General features: G+C 41.0%; 1 protein-coding gene across 6 annotated transcripts in view; it reads left to right on the top strand.

Annotated features, from left to right (window-relative positions):
- Positions 1 to 16,687, top strand: part of LOC143019571 (mediator of RNA polymerase II transcription subunit 25-like) — a 37,656-nt gene extending 20,969 nt beyond the window's left edge. For 3 of the 6 annotated variants that reach the window (XM_076175347.1, XM_076175344.1, XM_076175342.1), the window contains 9 exons: positions 2,683 to 2,807; positions 6,572 to 6,734; positions 7,003 to 7,185; positions 7,568 to 7,718; positions 9,109 to 9,207; positions 12,159 to 12,379; positions 12,761 to 12,916; positions 14,263 to 14,382; positions 16,548 to 16,687. In XM_076175347.1, coding sequence (XP_076031462.1) covers positions 2,683 to 2,807; positions 6,572 to 6,734; positions 7,003 to 7,185; positions 7,568 to 7,718; positions 9,109 to 9,207; positions 12,159 to 12,379; positions 12,761 to 12,916; positions 14,263 to 14,382; positions 16,548 to 16,559 — 1,230 coding nt within the window. In that variant the 3' untranslated portion in view covers positions 16,560 to 16,687. The remainder of the gene's footprint in view (positions 1 to 2,682; positions 2,808 to 6,571; positions 6,735 to 7,002; positions 7,186 to 7,567; positions 7,719 to 9,108; positions 9,208 to 12,158; positions 12,380 to 12,760; positions 12,917 to 14,262; positions 14,383 to 16,547) is intronic. The other 3 variants (XM_076175343.1, XM_076175345.1, XM_076175346.1) reach the window with 3 other exon arrangements.
- The last annotated feature ends 3,598 nt before the right edge of the window (positions 16,688 to 20,285 follow it).

Genomic DNA, 20,285 nt, shown 5'->3' with positions numbered 1-20,285 from the left:
AGTGTCATCAGCAAACAACCACTAGCTTATCTCCCATTTTTCTCCATTTTCTTTCATCATTTCCAATCCCTGGCCCATTACCCTTGCGTTTATCTCTCACACTACCCCCTCCATGTATAAATTGAATAGCCAAGGTGACATAACACAACCCTGGCAAAGTCTTACCTTTACCTCAAACCACTCACTCTCTCCATTTCTAATTCAAACACAGGCTCTACAACTCTCAGAAAAACTTTTGACTGGACTTAACAGCTTTCCTACTATCCCATATATCTGCAATACCTCCCACAGTGCCTTCCTGTGTACCCTGTCATAAGCCATTTCGATATCTATAAAGGCCCAAAAAAACATCCTTACCACACAACCCCTACCTGTCCTAAACCCACACCTTTCCTCACCAATTATACCCTCTGTTCCTCTCCTAATCCTCTCAATCAAAACCCTCCCCTCCAGTAAGCCTTCCCAACTACACTCAACAAACTGATCCCTGTGAAGCTACTACACTTACACTTGTCCCCTTTTCCCTTGTAAAGCAGAACTATACAGGCACTCCTCCAGTCCTTTGGTACTCTACCCTCTTTTAGACAAGCATTAAATAACCTCACCAGCCGGTGTGCCCTCACTGTACCTCCCTTTTTTTAGACACTCCATGTGGCACCTATCTAATTCGTCATTTTGATAATTGTTTTCACCTCATCTTTCCTTGTTTTTCCTCCATTTTCCTCATTCATCACTGTCATTTCCTTAGCATCTCCCACTGCAACTACCTTTCCCTCCCTATCCTCCCTCAATTCAGCAACACCTTAAACCACTCCGCCCATCTTCCTCATACTGCTGTCTCTTCCATTATCATCTCTCCATCTGCACTTTTTACCCTTTCTACTTGATTTGGCTCCTCTTCCTCACATAATTTCCTTCCAAATAAATATTTTTATTACTTTAGAAAATTTCTGTCATACTCCTACCCCATTTCACATTTGCTCTCCTCTTTGCCTCCTTTATCTTGTACTTTTTCTCTTTTCTTTTCTTTTCTTTGTACCTCTCACATGATTCTATTGCCCTATTTTGTAACCAATCTATAAATACTTGTTTCTTCTCTTCTACAATTTTCTTTGCTGATCATCCCACCAGTCACTACCCTTCCTTCTATTTCCTCCTGTCCTCCTTGTTCTACCTACCCTCTTTGCACACCTTGTGACTCCCTTCTTGAAACATCCCCACTCCACCTCCACCCCTAGTTCTACTCTATCCTTCACTCCCTTCCACTCTTCTCTCAGCTTCATCTTGTACTCATCCTTTTCTCTTATTTAGGCAGTGTACTTTAAACATCTCCCTACCTTCTGTCCTTTTCCTCTTTCTCCATCTGTCTTCACTATCAACCTACTTTCCACCAAAAAAATTATCTGATATTCCCCCACCCAGGGGTGGTAATTTTTGTAAAAGAACAAGTTGGAAGAATATTGACAATATTTAAATTTTTGTATTTTCATATTGTAGTAAAGGTAGAAGTTAGTCTTTTGAAGTGCCCTCTGTATTTTCTAAAAAAAAAAAAAAAAAAAAATTGAGATTTCAGAGGTAAATTATTGATAGATAAAAAGTTTGAAAAAAAATGTGGGATAATGTGGATATTCAAACCAGAGAATAAAGAATGTAATAGTTTGTTGTGAATGTGTAATATTATGTAAATAGAATGTACTTTTTCACTGCTGGAGATAGATCCGTCCATGACAATTTGGTACACTTTTAGTCTCCATCATATACAATGGATATTAACTCACTAGAATCAGTACAGAGGAGAATGACCATAATGATACAAGGGTTTAAAAATTTACCATATGAAGACAGGGTTAGGCACCTTAACTTGATGATGATGATGTGGTATAACGTCACAAACTCCCCCCTGTTGAGAGGCTAGTACGATACCCCTTGCAGTGGACTTTGTAGCATGGAACTTAATGAGTATACAACTTCTCCAGTGGCACCTTAACTTACACTCTAGAAAGATGAAGAGTGCAGGATGTTCAAATAGAGGTTGTCAAATGGGTCAAGGGCTCTAACAAGGGTGATGCATGCAAGGTCATCATATTAAGACAATAGGGCAGGACTTGTAATGGATTTAAATTGGACAGATTTAGGTTTAAGAAGGAAATAGGCAAGAACTGTTGTATCAATTGAGTGGTTAACGAATGGAATGAGCACCAAAACAATTTTTTATTTTAAGATAAGATCAGATAACTATGGATAGGGATGGCAGGTGGTAAGGGACATAGAACTTTTCATGAAAGTGGCAGTTGCCGACATGATTGACAAGTTAAACACCATATGAGGACGGAGCCTTTCCCAGTGTTCCATCCCCCTTCTCCTCCTTCTCTCCTCCTCCTCCTCCTCCTCCTCCTCCTCCTCCTCCTCCTCTTCCTTCCCCCCCCTTCTTCTTTTCTCTCCCCGTTCCCTCCTTTCCCCTTATTTTATCTCAAGCATATGTATCTCAACTAGTACTTAAAAAAGCTGTAATAAGCGAAACGTCGTACAAATAAAGGCGCCATCCTCATATGGTGTTTAACTCGTCAAGACATAGAACTACTTTGTGTAGGCTTTATGGTCTCTTGCAATCTCCTCCATTTTTATGTTCTTATGTTTTGGGTGCATGCATTCATTCTATCACTTAATGTTTTTCTCTTTCAGCAGAGAGTACCGGCGTGGCAAGGCATATTAGAATGGCATGAAAAGCGAACAGATGGAAATACTCGCACAACACACCAGGTTCAGTGCAAAATGACATCACAGGTCATCAATGGAGAAATTGAAGTGTAAGTACAAATTTTACACATTTGATGGGTTGGGGTGGGTGCATGCCTTGGCTGGGTACCTCCCTTGAAAGGGGGAAGAAGCCTTTTGATTATATATATATATATATGTATATATATATATATATATATATATATGTATATATATATATATATATATATATATATATATGTATATGGATTACAAAGGCAGAACATGCCAACAGGAGACCTTTTTGTCTACATCTAGGTCGAATGCAAAAGAAATCATAATAATGATAAATAAATAAATGAATAAATAAAAACTATAATAATGTAAATCATAAATTAAATACATGAATAAATGCATAGGTATGGTTAAATAATAAACAAACAGGTAAATAGTAAATAATAGTAAATTGACATGTAACTAATATAATAAATGAGAATCAAGCAAATAATAATAAACAGACAGATGATAACAAAAATAAACATACATACATACATACATATACCAAGGCTTTTTCCCCCTTACAAGTAAGGTAGCCAAAAAATCAAAGGCATAAAAACCACTCCCACCCATTCCATCCCCAACATATTCCACTCCCATCCACCCCCTTCCCTCCCTCTTATCTTGGCACCTCCTGGATGACGGGTCATCCCTACATCTTTCCCTCTGCCCTGGGTCAGAAGCAGTGTCGCAAGATACAGCACATCCACAGCAAGGCCGCTTCATTAAATTGGTGACCCCCCCCTCTCTCCATCTCCCTCATGCAGAAAAGAATACGGGGAGAAATTCCTTCGGCTGTCTCAGTTTATTTCTCACACATACTCCCTCACCCCCTATCCCCCACCCACTCCCCCTCATGCATCACAGCATCATCCATACACAACCATTCTCCATTCGCCTCTATCTTCTGTCCTCTCCTGTCTTTTCTCAATAGACATTCCCCTCTTTCCCAATCCCCCTTTTACCACATCCATCCAACTCATCCTAGGTTGCCCCCTATGTTCACTCCTTTCACCTCTGCCTTGCGCACCTCTTTTACTAGTCTTTCTGCACTCATTCTTTCCATGTGTCCAAACCATCCCAATACTCTTTCATCAACCCCATCTCCCAACTCCCTTTCTACCTCTATTCTCCTCTGCACCTTCTCATTTCTCACTCCATCCAGCCTAGTAACCCCTATCATACTTCTCATATTTCTTATTATATCTGAGTGTTAGGTTGTCATTGTTAGGAACTAGATTTTTTAAATTACATATCTGCACTATAAGCCAAAGGGTTGGAAGGAGGATCAGAAGATTCCGATCTTATTGAAAGAAACCCAAGGCTCCCAGGTGACTGACAAAAGCCAAAAAATTGACCGACAACTCAGTCAAGGAAGAGATATTGTGCTACTGTTGTTTGGGAATAGAGTAGGGCAATGGAAAGTGATGTGTTCATCTGTGTAGTGATTGCATCAGGGACAAGATACATATGTGGCCAAGCCTTATCTATATTAGTATTCTTTTAAAGCAGAACGGTGGTCTGAATGCAGAACCATCTTGCAGAACCACCACATGCAGGTACCCATGATTGATCCCAGGAGGTTAGGAAAAATAAAATGGTGGATTCATAGAGCTAGTTGCCTCAGGTTTCACTGTTTGGAATCCTGCAACCCTATAGTGGCTGGCAATGGTCCTGAAACCATTCATAGATCTGTTTGGAGAAAAAAGAATGAACTGTTGCCTGTGTTGTATTATAAGGTAGTTTGCATCACCTGGTCTTAGTGTAGGAGATGAGAAGTTGCAGATTCAGCTCCCATTATGTATAAAGATTGGGGAATTACAGTTGAAGTTGATACATGCATACATATACCAAAGACTTTTTTCCCCTTTCACAGGGGGTAGCCATAGAGAGAGATTTTAGGAGGCCAAGTGTCATCCTCTCTGTATTACACCTCCCAATAGAAGTGAAGGTGTTGATGAATTTTAGAGATGAGTAGAAGGAAGATGATTCTTTGTGGCCTCCATCTTGTAGGGTTTTGTCATTGGTATTGGTCCAAGAAAACATACATACAAATAACAAAGGCTTTTTCCCCCATTATAAGGGAGGTAGCCAAAAACAGGTATAAAACCACTCCCATCCATTCCATCCCCATCACACTCCACTCCCCTCCACCCTCTTCCTTCCCTCTTATCTTGGCACCTCCTGGATGACGGGTCATCCCTGCATCTCGCCCACTGGCCTGGGTCAGAAGCAGTGTCACAAGATACAGCACATCCACAGCAAGGCTGCTTCATTAAATCGGCGACCCCCCTCTCCGTCCCCTCATGCAGAAAAGGAGAAGATGGGGAGATTTACAGTATGTCTTTGCTTTTTTTTTTTAGGAATATCCCCTTTGGGATTACAAAGAGTAGGATGCCTAGTCCTATTCCCATCCTGTTTTTTGTCGCCTTTTACAACTCAAGTGGGAACACTCGGTGGCAGTATTCATTCTCCCCTACCACAGGGTTCAGCATGAAAGGAAATGAATATTCAGAGAAATGGTACAAGACATTATTAAGAGTTGGTGGACATCATAACAGAGTGACATTCAGAGTATAGTAAAGTAGCATCATTTCTCCATGAATAGAGATTTCCTCTATCACAGACAAAATGATGTGTGGCTCTGGTCCATAGGGGCACCCCATATAGACCCTGAAGTATCAGCTGCATTCTACTTAACAGCTTTTAACCCCACAATAATATGCAGCCAACATCCCAAACAGGGTGGGAGTGGATTTATGCCTTTGACTTTGGGTACCTTCCTTGTAAGGGGGAAAAAGCCATTGCTGTATGTATTTACCTAGTTGTATTTTACAGTTGATTTTACAGTATTATACAGTTGTATATGGATGATGTTGTGACTGCATGAGGAGGAATGGGCGGGGGGGTGGGGGGTGGGGTAGTATGTGTGAGTAAATTTTGACGCAGCCCGAAGGGATTTCTCCCCGTCCTCTCCTTATATGCAAAGGGGGACGGAGAGGGGGGGTCGCCGATTAAATGAAGCGGCCTTGCTGTGGATGTACTGTGTCTTGCGACACTGCTTCTGACCCAGGGCGGTGGGCAGGGTTCAGGGATGACCCGTCATCCAGGAGGTGCTCAGATGAGAGGAAGGGTGGGAGGGGTGTGGAGTGTATTTAGGGATGAAATGGGTGGGAGTGTTTTTATGCCTTTCCCTTTGTGGCTACCTCCCTTGGAAGGGGGAAAAAGCCTTGGTATATGTATGTATGTATGTATGTATTTTACAGGACAAGAGCTATGCTCATTTTGATATGTTTTTGTATCTCCACATCCAGGCTGCTTTTGAATTTGTGTATAGTTTTGGCATTAACTGTTTTACTGTTCAATTTGTATGTATGTACTTAAATGTATGCACACTTATACAATGGTCCTTTATCTACAATGAGCAAAAATGAGAGGAAAGCAAATGGGTGTTGGATGGGTAAGAGTGGGTGCATGCCTTGGCGGGCTACTTCCCCTGTATGGAGGAAGAAGCCTTTTGGAATATAGATAGATATTGAAATTTCCCACTTATTCCAGCAGGCTCTCTCATAGCTGAGCCAGAATCCAAGTGTTTTTATTTATTACATACATACATATACCAAGGCGTTTTCCCCCTTACAAGGGAGGTAGCCAAAAAGGAAAAGGCATAAAATCATTCCCACCCATTCCATCCCTGAATACACTCCACACCCCTCCACCCTCCCTCTTATCTTAGCACCTCCTGGATATTTATTAATCTCTTTTATTTCTTTTATTTATTCAATTATTTATTTTTCAGCAAAACAGACAACTGGCCAGCAACTTTGATGGTGCAGATTATTCCAAAGACAATATTGAGTTCTATGGGTAATATGTTCTTCAAAAATGTCAAGACCGTTATGTTTATGCCCGAACCATGTCCAGCACTCGAAGTTCTCACAAGTATCCTTACAAGAGGAATGGTCAGTTATACTTGGTTTATGTTTTGAAAACAGACTTTGTTTTAAAAAGTCGTAATAATCAAGAACAAATATATAGATTTAGGAGCATTCTAAACTGCAGCAGTTTTCTTTATGTTATATGAAGAAAGTTATGGCTTTGTCAGTTCTGACTGATCTTTTTGTTATTGTAGAATGTACTCCTTCATGGGAAATAGAATTTTGCGAAATATAGAATTATAGAAATGCCTTAGTTTTGCAAGAAACTATATTGTTTCATTTTGTTTTCTAGGCTGGATGTGTTCATGTAACACACAGCAATGCGAGCCAGAATGAAATCAAAGTTCTGATCCTGTTGTTCTCAGGAGAGAAGAAAGCTTACGTTGGCTTTATACCTAATGATCAGGTTGCCTTCGTTACAAAAATCAGATCAGTAGTCCAAGCACAGAAGTCGGCAAGTAACAAGCAGGGCCAGGTAAGGAATAATTGTGTTTGTAGTCATTTTTTTTAATTCATGAATAAAGTAAATGCACTCATCCCTTGATTTTGCAGACAAAAGAGTGGGCGGGGGAATTGGTCTGATAAGTACTTATGAAGAAGGTAGTTTAGTATCAGAATTGTGAAGGATTTTGAAGATGGGTTCTTGATTGTACAGTTGGAGGGGAAGGGAGAAGGACTCGCATTATATCCGTTAACTCCAAAATCCATCTAATGGGGCTCCATTAAATAAAAGGCTGAATGTATTGTGTTTTTTGAAGAATCATACATGTTAATCTGTTTAATGGAAATAGTTGTAAAGACAAAATTTTAAAATGCCTTCAAAGCAAAAGGTTCTTGACAATAAAATCATGTGATAGTTACAGCCCATGCCAATGCAAGGTCCAGGAGCATCAAATGTAGGCTCTGGTGGTAATCAGTTCACTGGAATGGCAACTGGAGCAGGAGCAGGGGGAACCATGATGCCAGGACCAGGGGCTTCTCAGATGCCAGGAATGCCGAATAATTCAGGTAAGAGAAGAACATTGGCTTAGAATGTTATTGTTCTTTGCAGGAGGTGCAGTTTAAGGAGATGACTGTAGGCCTTTGGATCAGGCTCAAAATCTCTTTCTGTAACTGTATTTCCTCCATCTTTTCTCATGAGAACTACCTACTAGTACAAGCTGGTGACAGAATTCATCCTACACCAACACAGATAGTTGTTCATTGTTTCTTCACAGAGAGATTTGTAAAAAATCCTTAGGACTTGCCAGCTGCTGTGGGTCTGGGTTTCCAGTCATTGAAAATCAAAACACATTATTATTATTGTTGTTGTTATTATTGTTATTATTATGATGGTGACGGCCAGGATAAATGGGGCATTAAGTGCAGAAGGAATATTTATTGAGTAAGGAATGAAGAGGTTAAGAGATGGTTGTGAATGGATGAGAAATTGATGCAGCCTAAAGGGATTTCTTTTTGTCTGGTCCATAAATTCTCAGGTGGGTGAGGCAGGAGGCTCACCATATAATGAAGTGGTGAAGATAAACGAACTTCAGCAGTTAAACCCTAGTGTGTCTTGCTGCATTACCACTGACCCAAGCAGTGGGCAGATGTAGGGATGATCCTTCATCCATAAGGAGTTAAGGTAGAAGGGACAACAAATGGGTGAGGGATGGGTATATACTGGCCCAGCCATCCCCATAAAAGGGGGAATGGGCCTTTTGAGATATGTATGCAGAATGGAAGAGCCAAAACATGTTTGAGAATTACGTTAGGTGTCACAACTATTGATAGTGAGAAATGTGGAGGTGAGGCAAATAGCTAGGATGATATGGGAGCTGGCAGATAGGGTTGATCAAAGAATACTGTAATGGTTTTTGGCATATGGAATAGAAGAGTGAGGAGTGACTAGCACAAAGAGTGTGGAAATCAGAAGTGGATGGAGTGGATTTGGGAGGAAAGACAAAGACTCAGATGGATGGGTGGGGTAAATGGGGTAATGGATGCAAAAGGAATGTCTGATGAGCGAGGAAAAGAGAATGTAAAAGATAGGAATGAATGGAGAGTAGTTGTTAATAGATGAATAGATAATGTGTCCTGAAGGGATGTTCTTTTCTGCTCGGTAAATTTCTGTGGTGAATGAGGGTGGGGAAGTTGTAGGGCTCCAGCTGTTAGGTGGCTCTGCTGTGGAAGTGCTGTTTTGCCTTTGATCCAGGAGGTTTTGCGGGAGACGTGGGTGATCCTTCATCCATGAGGTGCTGAAATGAGAGGGGTGATGACTGGGTTTGTATGGGTTTAGGATTTGATTTGGCTATCCCCTTATAAGGGGGGAAAAGCCCTTTGGTATGTATATATGAAAGTTTTCTTGACCAAACTCTAATATCTGTAAAAAATAATTGTCCTTCTTGTATTTCATAAGGACCTGGCATGAACCCAATTACTATGACAACTGCAAGTTCCATCATTCAGTGTAATCCAACTTTGAATTTAGCATTAAGTCGACCAATCTCCCAACAAGGTATGTATCAAGTTTCATTAGGGGAAAATTCACTCACTGGATATTCAATGATGAAATGGATGTCAAGGTTATTCATGCTGTTATTTTGAAAATATTTATGACAATTGAAATAAAGTTTTTGGTGTTTATATATACCCACTGGAAGTTCTGTTGAGACAACATGAGAAATATCAGTTTGCTGTCACAGTTGAGAAAATTCACTCATTGGGTACAAAATTTGTGTTCTTTTTATCTAGAAATTAGTCAGTTTACTAATGTAAGGTATGATTTAGATATGAGTGATGTGGAACTATACATGCACTTCTCCAGTCTACTGGAACACTGCCCTCCCAAGGCACACACATTAAACAATCTCACTAGCCATTCCTCTACATGTTTTTCCCTTTGTCAGACACTCTATGTAACAGTCCTCTAACCCAGGTGCTATGCTGGTTTTCATTTCTGTCAGTCTTCTTTTTATCTCCTCTTTTCCTATAGCCCTGTTTATATGCATACATATACCAAGGGCTTTTTCCTCCTTATAAGGGAGAGCCAAGCTCAAAGACATAAATCCACTCCCACCCATTTCATCCCCACATACTCCACTACCATTCACCACCCCTCCCTCCCTCCCTCCCTCTTTTCTTGGCTCCTCCTGGATAACGGGTGGTCATCCCTGCATTTCACCCACTGCCCTTGGTCAGAAGCAATGCAGCAAGACACAGCACATCCACAGCCAGGCTGCTTCATTTAATTGGCCTCTCCATCCCTTCAAGCAGAAAAAGAGAATATGGGGAGAAATCCATCAGGCTGTATCAAAATATCATTCACACATACTCCCTCATCCTCCCCCCATCCCCCATCCCCCACCCACCTCCCTCCATGCATCACCGCATCATCCATACACAACCATTCTCCACTCACTCCTATCTTCTGCCTTCTCCCTTTCTTCCTCAACAGACATTCCCCTCTTTCCCAGTGCCCCTTCTACCCCAACCATCCATCTCAAATTTGGTTGCCCCCTCATGTTCACTCCTTCTATGTCTGCTTTCCAGAGGTGGGTGGTCCGATTTGGAAATCCAGTTATCTGATTAATTGGGTTCACATGTTGGAATCAAATAGTCAAGTTGGACTAACCCCCTCCAAATGAATTGGATAATCACAAATGGACTGACCCCCACCAAATGAATCGATTAATCGTAATCAGATTGCCAACAATTTAAAACGATTTGCAATTAATCCAGGTTGACAGTGTCTTTGTTTTTTGCAATAATATTTTCTTAATGTATTTTTCTGTATCTTTGTATTAGAAATTGCTTAGTTAGGGTAAAAAAAGCATTAAATTCCCCTTAGAAACATTGAAAATTGCTTTGAAATACATTGAATTGCTTTTGAAAATATTGAATCACTTTTGAAAAATTAATAAAATTGGATAATCACTAGCTGGACATAAATTTTTGGAACCTGAATCGGATAATCAAATTTGACTTGATGAGGTGGCGAATCAGTAATCACAAATTGGACTTCAATTTTTTTTAATCATGCCTACCTCTTCTGCTTTCCATACCTATTTTACTAATCTTTCTTCACTCATTCTTTCCATGTGTCCAAATCATGTCAATACTCTTTCATCAACCCTATCTCTCAACTCCTTTTTCACCAATGCCCTCCTCCTCTCCTCCTCATTCCTCACTCTATCCAGTGTAGTAACCTACCATGCTTCTCAGGCATTTCATTTCAAACACATTTAAACTCATCCTGTCTTATGTTCCATGTTTCTTCCCCATACAGTGTTGTTGGCAAATTTACCCCTTTATACAATCTCCTCTTAGCATCGATTCCCAAGTGTCTATATCTTATTACACTTTTTAATCCCTCAAGGCATTTACTCTCCCTTAATACTCATTTCCAATTTGCTGTAATCCTCTCCCCTTGTACATCTCATCACCTTACTTTTACCCACATTTATCTTCGACTTCCTTCTTTTGCACACCTTCCCAAACTCCATCACTAACTTACTTAATCCCTCCTCTGATCCTATTACATTTTTAAGTGATTGTGCCAGCGGCACTGTATGGGGCAGAAACATGAAACATAAGAGAGGTAGAGTTTAGATATGTTTGAGATCAGGTGCCTAAGAAGTATGATAGTGCTTACGAGGCTGGATAGAGTGAGAAACAAAGAGGTGAGAAGAGTGAGGGTAGAAAAGGAGTTGAGGGATAGGGTTGATGAAAGAGTATTAGGATGTTTTGGACACATGAAAAGAATGAGTAAAGAAAGATTGGCAAAAGAGGTGTAGAAGGCAGAGGTAGAAGGAGTGAACATGAGTGGGCAACTAAGGATGAGATAGATGGATGGAATAAAAGATGCATTGGGAAAGAGGGGAATGTCTGTCGAGGAAGGAAGGAAGAAGACAAAAAATAGGGGTGAATGGAGAATAGTTGTGTATGGGTGATGCTGAGATGCAATAAATGGAGGGAGTGGGAGATGGGGGGGTAAAGGAGTATATGTGGATATTTTGATACAACTTGAAGGGATTTCTCCCCATCTTCTCTTTTTCTGCATGAGGGGATGGAGGGGGGGGGTCACTGATTAAATTAAATGGCCTTGCTGTGGATGTGCTGTGTCTTGCTACACTGCTTCTGACCCAGGGCAGTAGGTGAGATGCAGGGATGACCCGTCATCCAGGAGGAGCCAAGAAAAGAGGGAGGGAGGGGTGGTGAATGGGAGTGGAGTGTGTGGGGGGGTGAGATGGGTGGGAATGGATTTTGTGCCATTGTTTTTGGGTACCTCCCTTGTAAGGGGGGAAAAGCCTTTGGTATATGTACAGTCTATTGTACTCATATCTTTGTTTTTCTACCTAATCTTCTACCGTTATTTTTCTTCTCAGTGTTGCTTTATGCCTTTAATACCTGTCCAGTGAGAGACAATTTTATGTTGTTCTCTGGAAAGAATCTTATTTACACTTGTAGGAGGGATGTCAAGCACCTCCAATATCCTTGGATTGGCAGGAGGGCAAATGTCACAACAGATGCCAGCTGATGGGGGTCAAGGTAATGCAACCATGGGTCAGGGACCAGCCATGGGTGGCAACGTACCTTCGCTTCTTCAAGGACAGCTCACTCGACCTCCAATACAGACCATGCAGACAGAGTCAGAAAAGTTGCAGTTGTTCCAGTTGAGGCCTGGACATGTAAGTATTGAAACCTGTGATTAAGTAGTTGAAATGAAAATATACCATTCTGGGTGGAAGGATGTGATTATATATCAATAGATATGTAATTTTATGCCCTAAGTTTTGCTTTTGTGCAATTACCTCAACAGGATTTAAAATGATTTTGGTTGTGGAAAGTCATTTCTCAGCCTAAGGCCTAGACTTGAAGATTTATAAGTGTTTACAGTGTGTTCTTGTAAACCAGGTGAAATTTGAATCATATTTTAACATGGGACAGTCATCGCTATCAATATTGGTCTTCAGTATTCGTCTCAAATAGTTTGTCACTCCATATGAAGAAATATGGTGCTTACCATAGATGTAATTTTATTTGCTAATGGCAAATATTTGTTTGTAAAGTTTCAACAGCAGCAGCAACTTGGGCAACGTGGGTCCATGGGGCAAGTTAGTGGAGCCAACATGGGCCAGATGGTCGGAAATAACGTAGCAGGTGTGATGGGCCAACCACGCATGATGCCACAGTCCAATACTGGGTTACGACAACTTCTACAACAAGTAAGAAATGTTAGGCAGAATTTTTTCAGTAGATTAATCCATATTTTTAATGAGCCACAAGGCTGTGAGGACAGGGACACTTAGGGATGCCCCACAAGGAACTAAAATAAAAAGAAATTGGGGGATGGATAGAAGTGGGATGGGCGAGTGCATGTCTTGGTTGGCTACTTCCTTTATAAAGGGGAAGAAGTCTATAGGTATATAGATAAATAGATTTTCTTCCATTGGGCGGAAATCCTAAAATCCTAGGCCTCACTTTTGGCACACAGAAGTCCTTCCCCTTTGCCAGAAACTTCTCACATACCTGTTGCCTCACAACAAATACTTGATATATGCACCCCCATTCCTTCCTAAATTCACATTGTTCTTCCCCAGTTACTCCCTCTGTTCCCTTCTTAATCTTCCCAGTTAACACTTTTCGAGGAACCAGTGGCAGGTACACTTGTGGTGCTTCTAAGGGGCTGATACCCAGTCTTTGGACTGGGCCCATGATCTCACTCTGTCACCTGTGCTTCTTATACCTTTTCACACATGGAGAACAGATAACTGGTGACTGCTTCACTCCTGGGTACTTTCAGCTTGTGACATAAAAACAGTCCCATACTTATACAACAGACAACAATTCAAAGTGTACTCACAGAGAGATATGTGGCAGGTTCTGAGGACTATTGCCAGCCACTGTAGTGTTGTGGGTTCTCCACATGGTGTCCAAAATACCTCAGCATTCTTTGGTCTACCCTTTCTCAGTTTCGACCCACATTTCATATTCTATCCATTCTTTTAATGCCTTTCATATTTCTTAAACATTTCTCAAAAGCATTCAGACTTACTGTTTGCCTCCCTCATATTCCAAATCAGCTTGATAGAGTGCACTGGGTACTGTCATTCTCTCATGCAACCTTTGCATTCATCCCCAAATATTTACTTTTTTTCTATAAATTACTATTGCATCCACTTCTCTATTTGCTGTCATGTGAGATCCCAAGTACTTAATACAAATGAAATCAATGAATGTCTAGAGTTTTACTAAGTGAAAAACCCACAGCCTCACAGTGGCTGACAACAGTCTTCAAAACATCCCTTAGATTTTCCCAAGAAGAAACTTTAGACTGTTGTCTGTGTTGTATCAATGTGGGACAGTTTCTATGTCACTGGCTCGAAGAAATAGGGAGAAGAGAACAGTTGCCAGGTGTCAGCTCTCGATGTGTGAAAAGGTGTAGGAAATGCAGTTGAAGTTGACAGATCTTGGGCCTAGTCCAGAGACTGGGTGCCAGCCCCTTGTGGCTGCCTTGCTATATATGTATGTATCCTTTTTTGCTGATTTTTATATATGTATTAATTTACAGGGAAGACTTCAGCCACAGCAGCAGCAACAACAGCAGCAGCAACAGCATCAGCAACCTCATATGATGATTTTACAACAGCAGCAGCAACAACAACAACAACAACAGCAACAACAACAACAGGTATTTTTTTTATATGGTATTGAAATGGTACCTATAGACCTTCATTTCATTTACATTTGACATTCACTAATTCAGCACCCAATAACTTAGGATTTGTAATAATTCAATTGTAAATAAGTGCTTACTACACTGTATGGGATGGACGCTTGGAATTTGAAGGAGGCAGAAAGGAGAAATTGAAATGTGTGTGAGAACTTCAGTGGGGATTACAAGGATGATAGGGTGAGAAATGAGGTGAGGAGGAAAATGGGGGTGGAAAAGGAGTTGGCAGATAGGGCTTGATGAAATAATATTGGGTTGGTTTGGGCACATGGGAAGAATGAGTGAGGAAAGCATAGCAAAAAGAGTGTGGAAGGCAGAGGTGGATGGAGTGAACTTGAGTAGAAGACAGAGAATGAGATGAATGGTTGGGGTGAGGAGAGCCTTGGTTAAAAGGGGGAATGTCTATTTAACAGGGAATGAAGAAAGCAGGGAATAGGAATGAGTGTAGAATGGTTGTGAATGGATTTTAAATTAACACCACCCAAAGGGATTTTCTTGTCTTCTCTAGAATCACATGATGGGTTGAGGAAGAAGGGTCACTGTATAAGTGAAGTGACTGGCCCTGTTGTGAATGTGCTGTGTCTAGTTGCATTGCTTCTGACTCAAGCAGTGGTCAAGAGATAAGGATGACCCTTCATTTATAAGGAGCTAAGACGAAAGGGGAACAAATGGGAGTGGGATGGATGGAAGCCTTAGCTTTCTACCTCCCTTATTAGAAGGAAGAAGACTTTGGTATATAGATAGATAAAATATCTCGGCACTTTTGGCAGCGCTGAATTAGGAGAACAGGGGTGGAAAGGGAGTTGGGAGATAGGGTTGATGAAAGAGTGTTAGGATGGTTTGGACACATGGAAAGAATGAATGAAGAAAGACTAGTAAAAGAGGTATGGAAGGCAGATGTGGAGGGAGTGAACATGAAGGGATGTCCTAGGATGAGGTGGAAGGATGGGGTGAAGGGGGCTTTGGGGAAGAGGGGAATGTCTGTTGAGGAAGGACGGGAGAGGACAGAAGACGGGTGAATGGAGAATGGTTGTATATGGATGATGTTGTGATGCATGAGGTGAAATGGGTGGGGGAATGGAGGTGAGGTAGTATGTGTGAGAAAAATTTGATGCATCCGAAAGGGATTTCTCCCCATCTTCTCCTTTTCTGCATGGGGGGAGGGAGAGAGGGGGTCACTGATTTAATGAAGCGGCCTTGCTGTGGATGTGCTGTGCCTTGCGACACTGCTTCTGACCCAGGGCAGTGGACAAGGTGCAGGGATGACCCGTCATCCAGGAGGTGCTAAGATAAGAGGGAGGGTGGAGGGTAGTGGAGTGTATTTAGGGATGGAATGGGTGGGAATGATTTTATGCCTTTTTCTTTTTTGCTACCTCCCTTGTGAGGGGGCCTTGGTATGTGTATGTATGTATGAATTATAGTTTGATAATTCTGAATCATCCCAAGATACTGGTGTACAAGCATACCTCATTACACCATCAGGTCATGTTCATTGAAAACCAACCATAAAGCAGTCAGGCATGTAATGCTGAACATCATATGGGGACAGTAGGGTTACATTTCTTGACAAGGGTTCGAGTCTCTGTGGTAGAGGTATTTAGTCCAACTGTCGTAACTTTTTAAAGTCTATCTGTCTATCCATCAATATGCCTGAGGCTTCACCCCCCTTGTAAAGGAGGTACATACATATATACATATACCAAAGGTTTTTTCACCCTTACACAGGGGGATAGCCAAAAAGAAAAAGGCATAGAAACCACTCCCACCCATTCCATTTCCTAATTATTCCACTCCCCTCCACCCTCCTCCCTCCCTCTTATCTTGGCACCTCCTGGATGAAAAAAAAAAAAAGTAAGGGAGGTAGCCCAGGCAAAATGCACGTACTCACTCCCACCCATTCCACTCCTGTCCACCACCCTTGTTTCCCTTTTATCTTAGCTCCTCATGGATGAAGGGTCATCCCTGCCTTCAGCCCATACCAGGTTGGAAGAAATACAGTAAGACACAGCGCATCTACAGCAATCTATAAAAAAAATACCATTTAGGACTGATGATAAGCATTTTAATGTACTAATTTAATATGCTTTATTATGTTAATATACTAATTTGAGGAATTGTTTCAGATATACAAGTGAACGGTAGTACAGGCAGTACAAGATGGAAGATGAAGATTTATGATATTTATACATTATATATTCAATTATGTTTTCCGTATCAAGTACCTTATGGATTTAAAAGATAAATAAATTTCTTTTTTTCTTAAGATATTGGAGTTTTATTTCAACCTTGGTACATCTAATTTGTAAGATATTAAGGATTTAGTTCATTCATGAATTCCACATTGTAGAAAGTATCATCATAATTTAAAAATTAGTACAGGTACTCCTCGTTTAACGACCTACTCGGTTAACGACAACTCGGAGTAACGACAGGCTTTATGACTTTCGTTTAACGTAAATCTCCCGAAGTTACGACGTCGTGTGCGATAATTAAGTTGGCTGAGGCAAATTTGTATGGTGTTATAAATGAACTTGCATGGTGGATATTACCTGTGAGGTAAAGTGTTCTGAAGCTTAGGTCTACATTACCATCCTGCAAGCTGAAAAAACTACCTGGGGTACAGTATATACCAGTAGTGGTAAATTTTTAGTTTCGACCAAGGGCGCAATATAGCAATAGAAAATTAATTATTAATTTTGTAAATTATAATGTATCAACGTAATATGCAATTTTGTGAGCGGAAAAAAAAAGGTGCTAAAACAAATTTCGTAAGTAACGAAGTCATGTCGGACGAATGGTACACCATGTTTGTTATGATAGATACCGATGTCGAAGAAATGAAAGGATGATAAATTCGTCTAACCTAAACTAAACTAACCTAACCTGTGTTTGATAAATCATTACCTGCAAATTAAATGTCATCCTGCTCGTCCTCGTTGTCGTCGTCGTGAGAGACGTTGGCAGACGACTTCGTTCTTTAGCATATTTTCTTGTAGCATGGTATTTTTTACTTTCATTTCCGCCCACAAAATTGCATATTACGTTGATACATTTTAATTTACAAAATTAATAATTAATTTTCTATTGCTATATTGCGCCCATGGTCGAAACTAAAATAATACCCTGGTATTCAATATGGAATGTCAGCATACGCGGATTTGGTCATATACGGTAATTTCAGGAACCTAACCACCGTAAATAAACAGTAAATAAAGCTTTAATGTACTGTATAAAAGAGGGAAAATACACGAAAATAAAGATACATGTATTGCTGGACATTGTACATACAGTGGCCACGAAAAGTTTGGGCGCGTAACAAATGTAAACACTTGTGGCATTTAAATAATCATTTAAAGACCTATAAATGGCTTATTACATACCTTATTTACCAAGCTATTTTCCTTTAAGCTTTATGACCTTCTCCAAACGTGCCGGGATGCATCTTGCCAGGTTTGGTACGTGTTGAGGAATAATATTATCCCAAATATCCTGTATTTCTGTTTTTAGCTTAGCTGTTTTTTAATTATATGCCATACGTGCTCAATGGGATTTAGGTCTGGAGAATTTCTAGGCCATTTTTTGAAGTAATCAACACCACAGTCTTCTAACCATTGGGTAACAGACCGAGCTGTGTGAGCAGGAGCTCTGTCCTGCATAAACCAACTAGCATTGCACTTTTCAAAACTTTCAGGCAGGTTATCACACAATAACTCGAAATAAGTGTGCTGATTTACACTCTCATTTTGTGCAAGAAACACTAAATTGCCAACTCCACCAAATGCAAAGTATCCCCACACCATAACACTTGCAGCATGTTTCACCACTTTAGCTGTATAGCGAGGGTCATTAGGGTCAGACCCCCTGGGGCGCCTCACACGCTTCGACTTGCAGCCCGACGACACCACAAACGTTGACTCATCACTCCACAATACTCGTTCCCAGTCTTCTAAGGACCAGTCCTTATATTTCTTGCAAAATGCTATGCGATTACGTATGTTTTTTGCACTTTGGAGGGGAAGAACTTTAGCACAGCAACTACAGTATTGTAAATCTTTGGCTAAATGATCAGAAATACATCTTACAGACACATCATGCAGCAGTGCAGGGTTATTTTCTTTCAGTTTTCGAGCTGTGAGCGTTGGATCTTTATCTAACTGCCTCCTAATAACCGTAGAAGTACGATTTGATATCTTCCTTGGCCGACCAGAGCGATGCTTTGGAGTAGGAATGATGTTACTTCCTCCGTCTCGAAATTTCTTGGTCTACTTTTGCACTTGACGCACTCCAATTCCCATACGAGTAGCAATATCTTTACACTTATAACCCTCCTTATAGAGGGTTATGATTGTAACAAATGTGTCTCTTCCCAGCTCTTTACCACTTCCCATTACAGAGATATCAAGGCACAAAAACAGAGACCACCGCAAAAAAAAGACTACTCCCCGTGAGAGATGTTTAGAAACTGACTCCACGTGACATCGAGTGCACCTAAACAGAGTTGCTAAGTAGTGCGTATTGTCTCGGCTAAATACGGGTACAAACGCTAGCATTGAAAAATAACGAAAAGTTTGGGCGGAAAGTTGTATTTTTCGCATGTTTTGAGTTTAGCTGAAAGTTGGGGAGCCTATAATTTTGCGCCCAAACTTTTCGCGGCCACTGTACAGTACATGTACGTATATGTATACACTTTCGCTTAACGACCAATTCGGTTAACGACGGCGCGCTGGTCCCAATTGTCGTCGTTAAACGAGGAGTACCTGTACAGTATTTGTTTTCTGCACAAGAGGAAGTGGAGTGAGAGTCACTGTGTAAGTGAAGCAGCCTTCCTGTGGATGTGATGTGTCTTGCTGCATTGCTTCTGACCTGGCCAATGGGCAGGAGACAGCATATCCACAGTAGGGCCGCTTCACTTCATGGTGACCTTGTCCCTCCTTGTCCCTCCATGCAGAACATAAAGAGAGTGGGGGGAAATCCCTTCAGGCCTCATCAAAATATCATCCATACACAACCATTCTTCATTCACCCCCTATCCCCTAGCCTTCTCCTTTCCCTGCTCAACAGACATTCCCCCTTGCTCAAAACCCCTTTCACTCCCTCTATCTATCTCATCCTCAGTTGACCTGCTAAGCTATCATCTATCTCTGCTTTCCACACTATTTTTGCTAATCTTTCTTTACTCATTCTTTCCATGTGCCCAAACCATCCCAATAATCTTTCATCAACCCTGTCTGCCAGCTCCCTCTACATCCCTGCTCTCCTCTTCACCTCCTAATTTCTCACTCTATCCAACCTTGTAACCCCCTACCATACTTCTGAGACACTTCATCTCAAACACATTTAAACTTCTCCTTTGTACATATGTACATATACCAACAGCTTTTTCCCCCTTACAAGGGAAGTAGCCAAAATCAAAGACCCACTGCCACCCATTTCATCCCTACATGCTCCACTCCCATTCACCACCCCTCCCTCTCTCTTTTCTTGGCTCCTGGATGACGTGTCATCCCAGCATCTTGCCCACTGTCCTGGGTCAGAAGCAATGTAGCAAGACATAGGACATCCATAGCAAGTCTGCTTCATTTAATCAACGACCCCTCTCTGTCCTCTCATGCAGAAAAAGAGAAGACAGGGAGAAATATCCGTTCTGTTTCTCATAAATTCAAAGTCTCTGCCCCATACAACGTCATAAGCATAATCACCCCTTCATATAATCTCATTGCATCCATTCCTATATGCCTATTTCTCATGAATTTTTTTAGTCCCCCCCAAGACATTTACTTGATTCTCTCAATCTACAGTTTACCTCTATTCCTACTCCTCCATTTCCTGCCACATGTGACCTCAAATACTTGAAACTATCC

Source organism: Oratosquilla oratoria, chromosome 37, assembly GCF_046742065.1.
Source record: "Oratosquilla oratoria isolate Oo_2021 chromosome 37, ASM4674206v1, whole genome shotgun sequence".
In the NCBI taxonomy this organism is placed as follows: Eukaryota; Metazoa; Arthropoda; class Malacostraca; order Stomatopoda; family Squillidae; genus Oratosquilla; species Oratosquilla oratoria.
The sequence above is the reverse complement of the archived record's forward strand: the minus strand, read 5'-3'. Positions and strand labels throughout refer to the sequence as shown.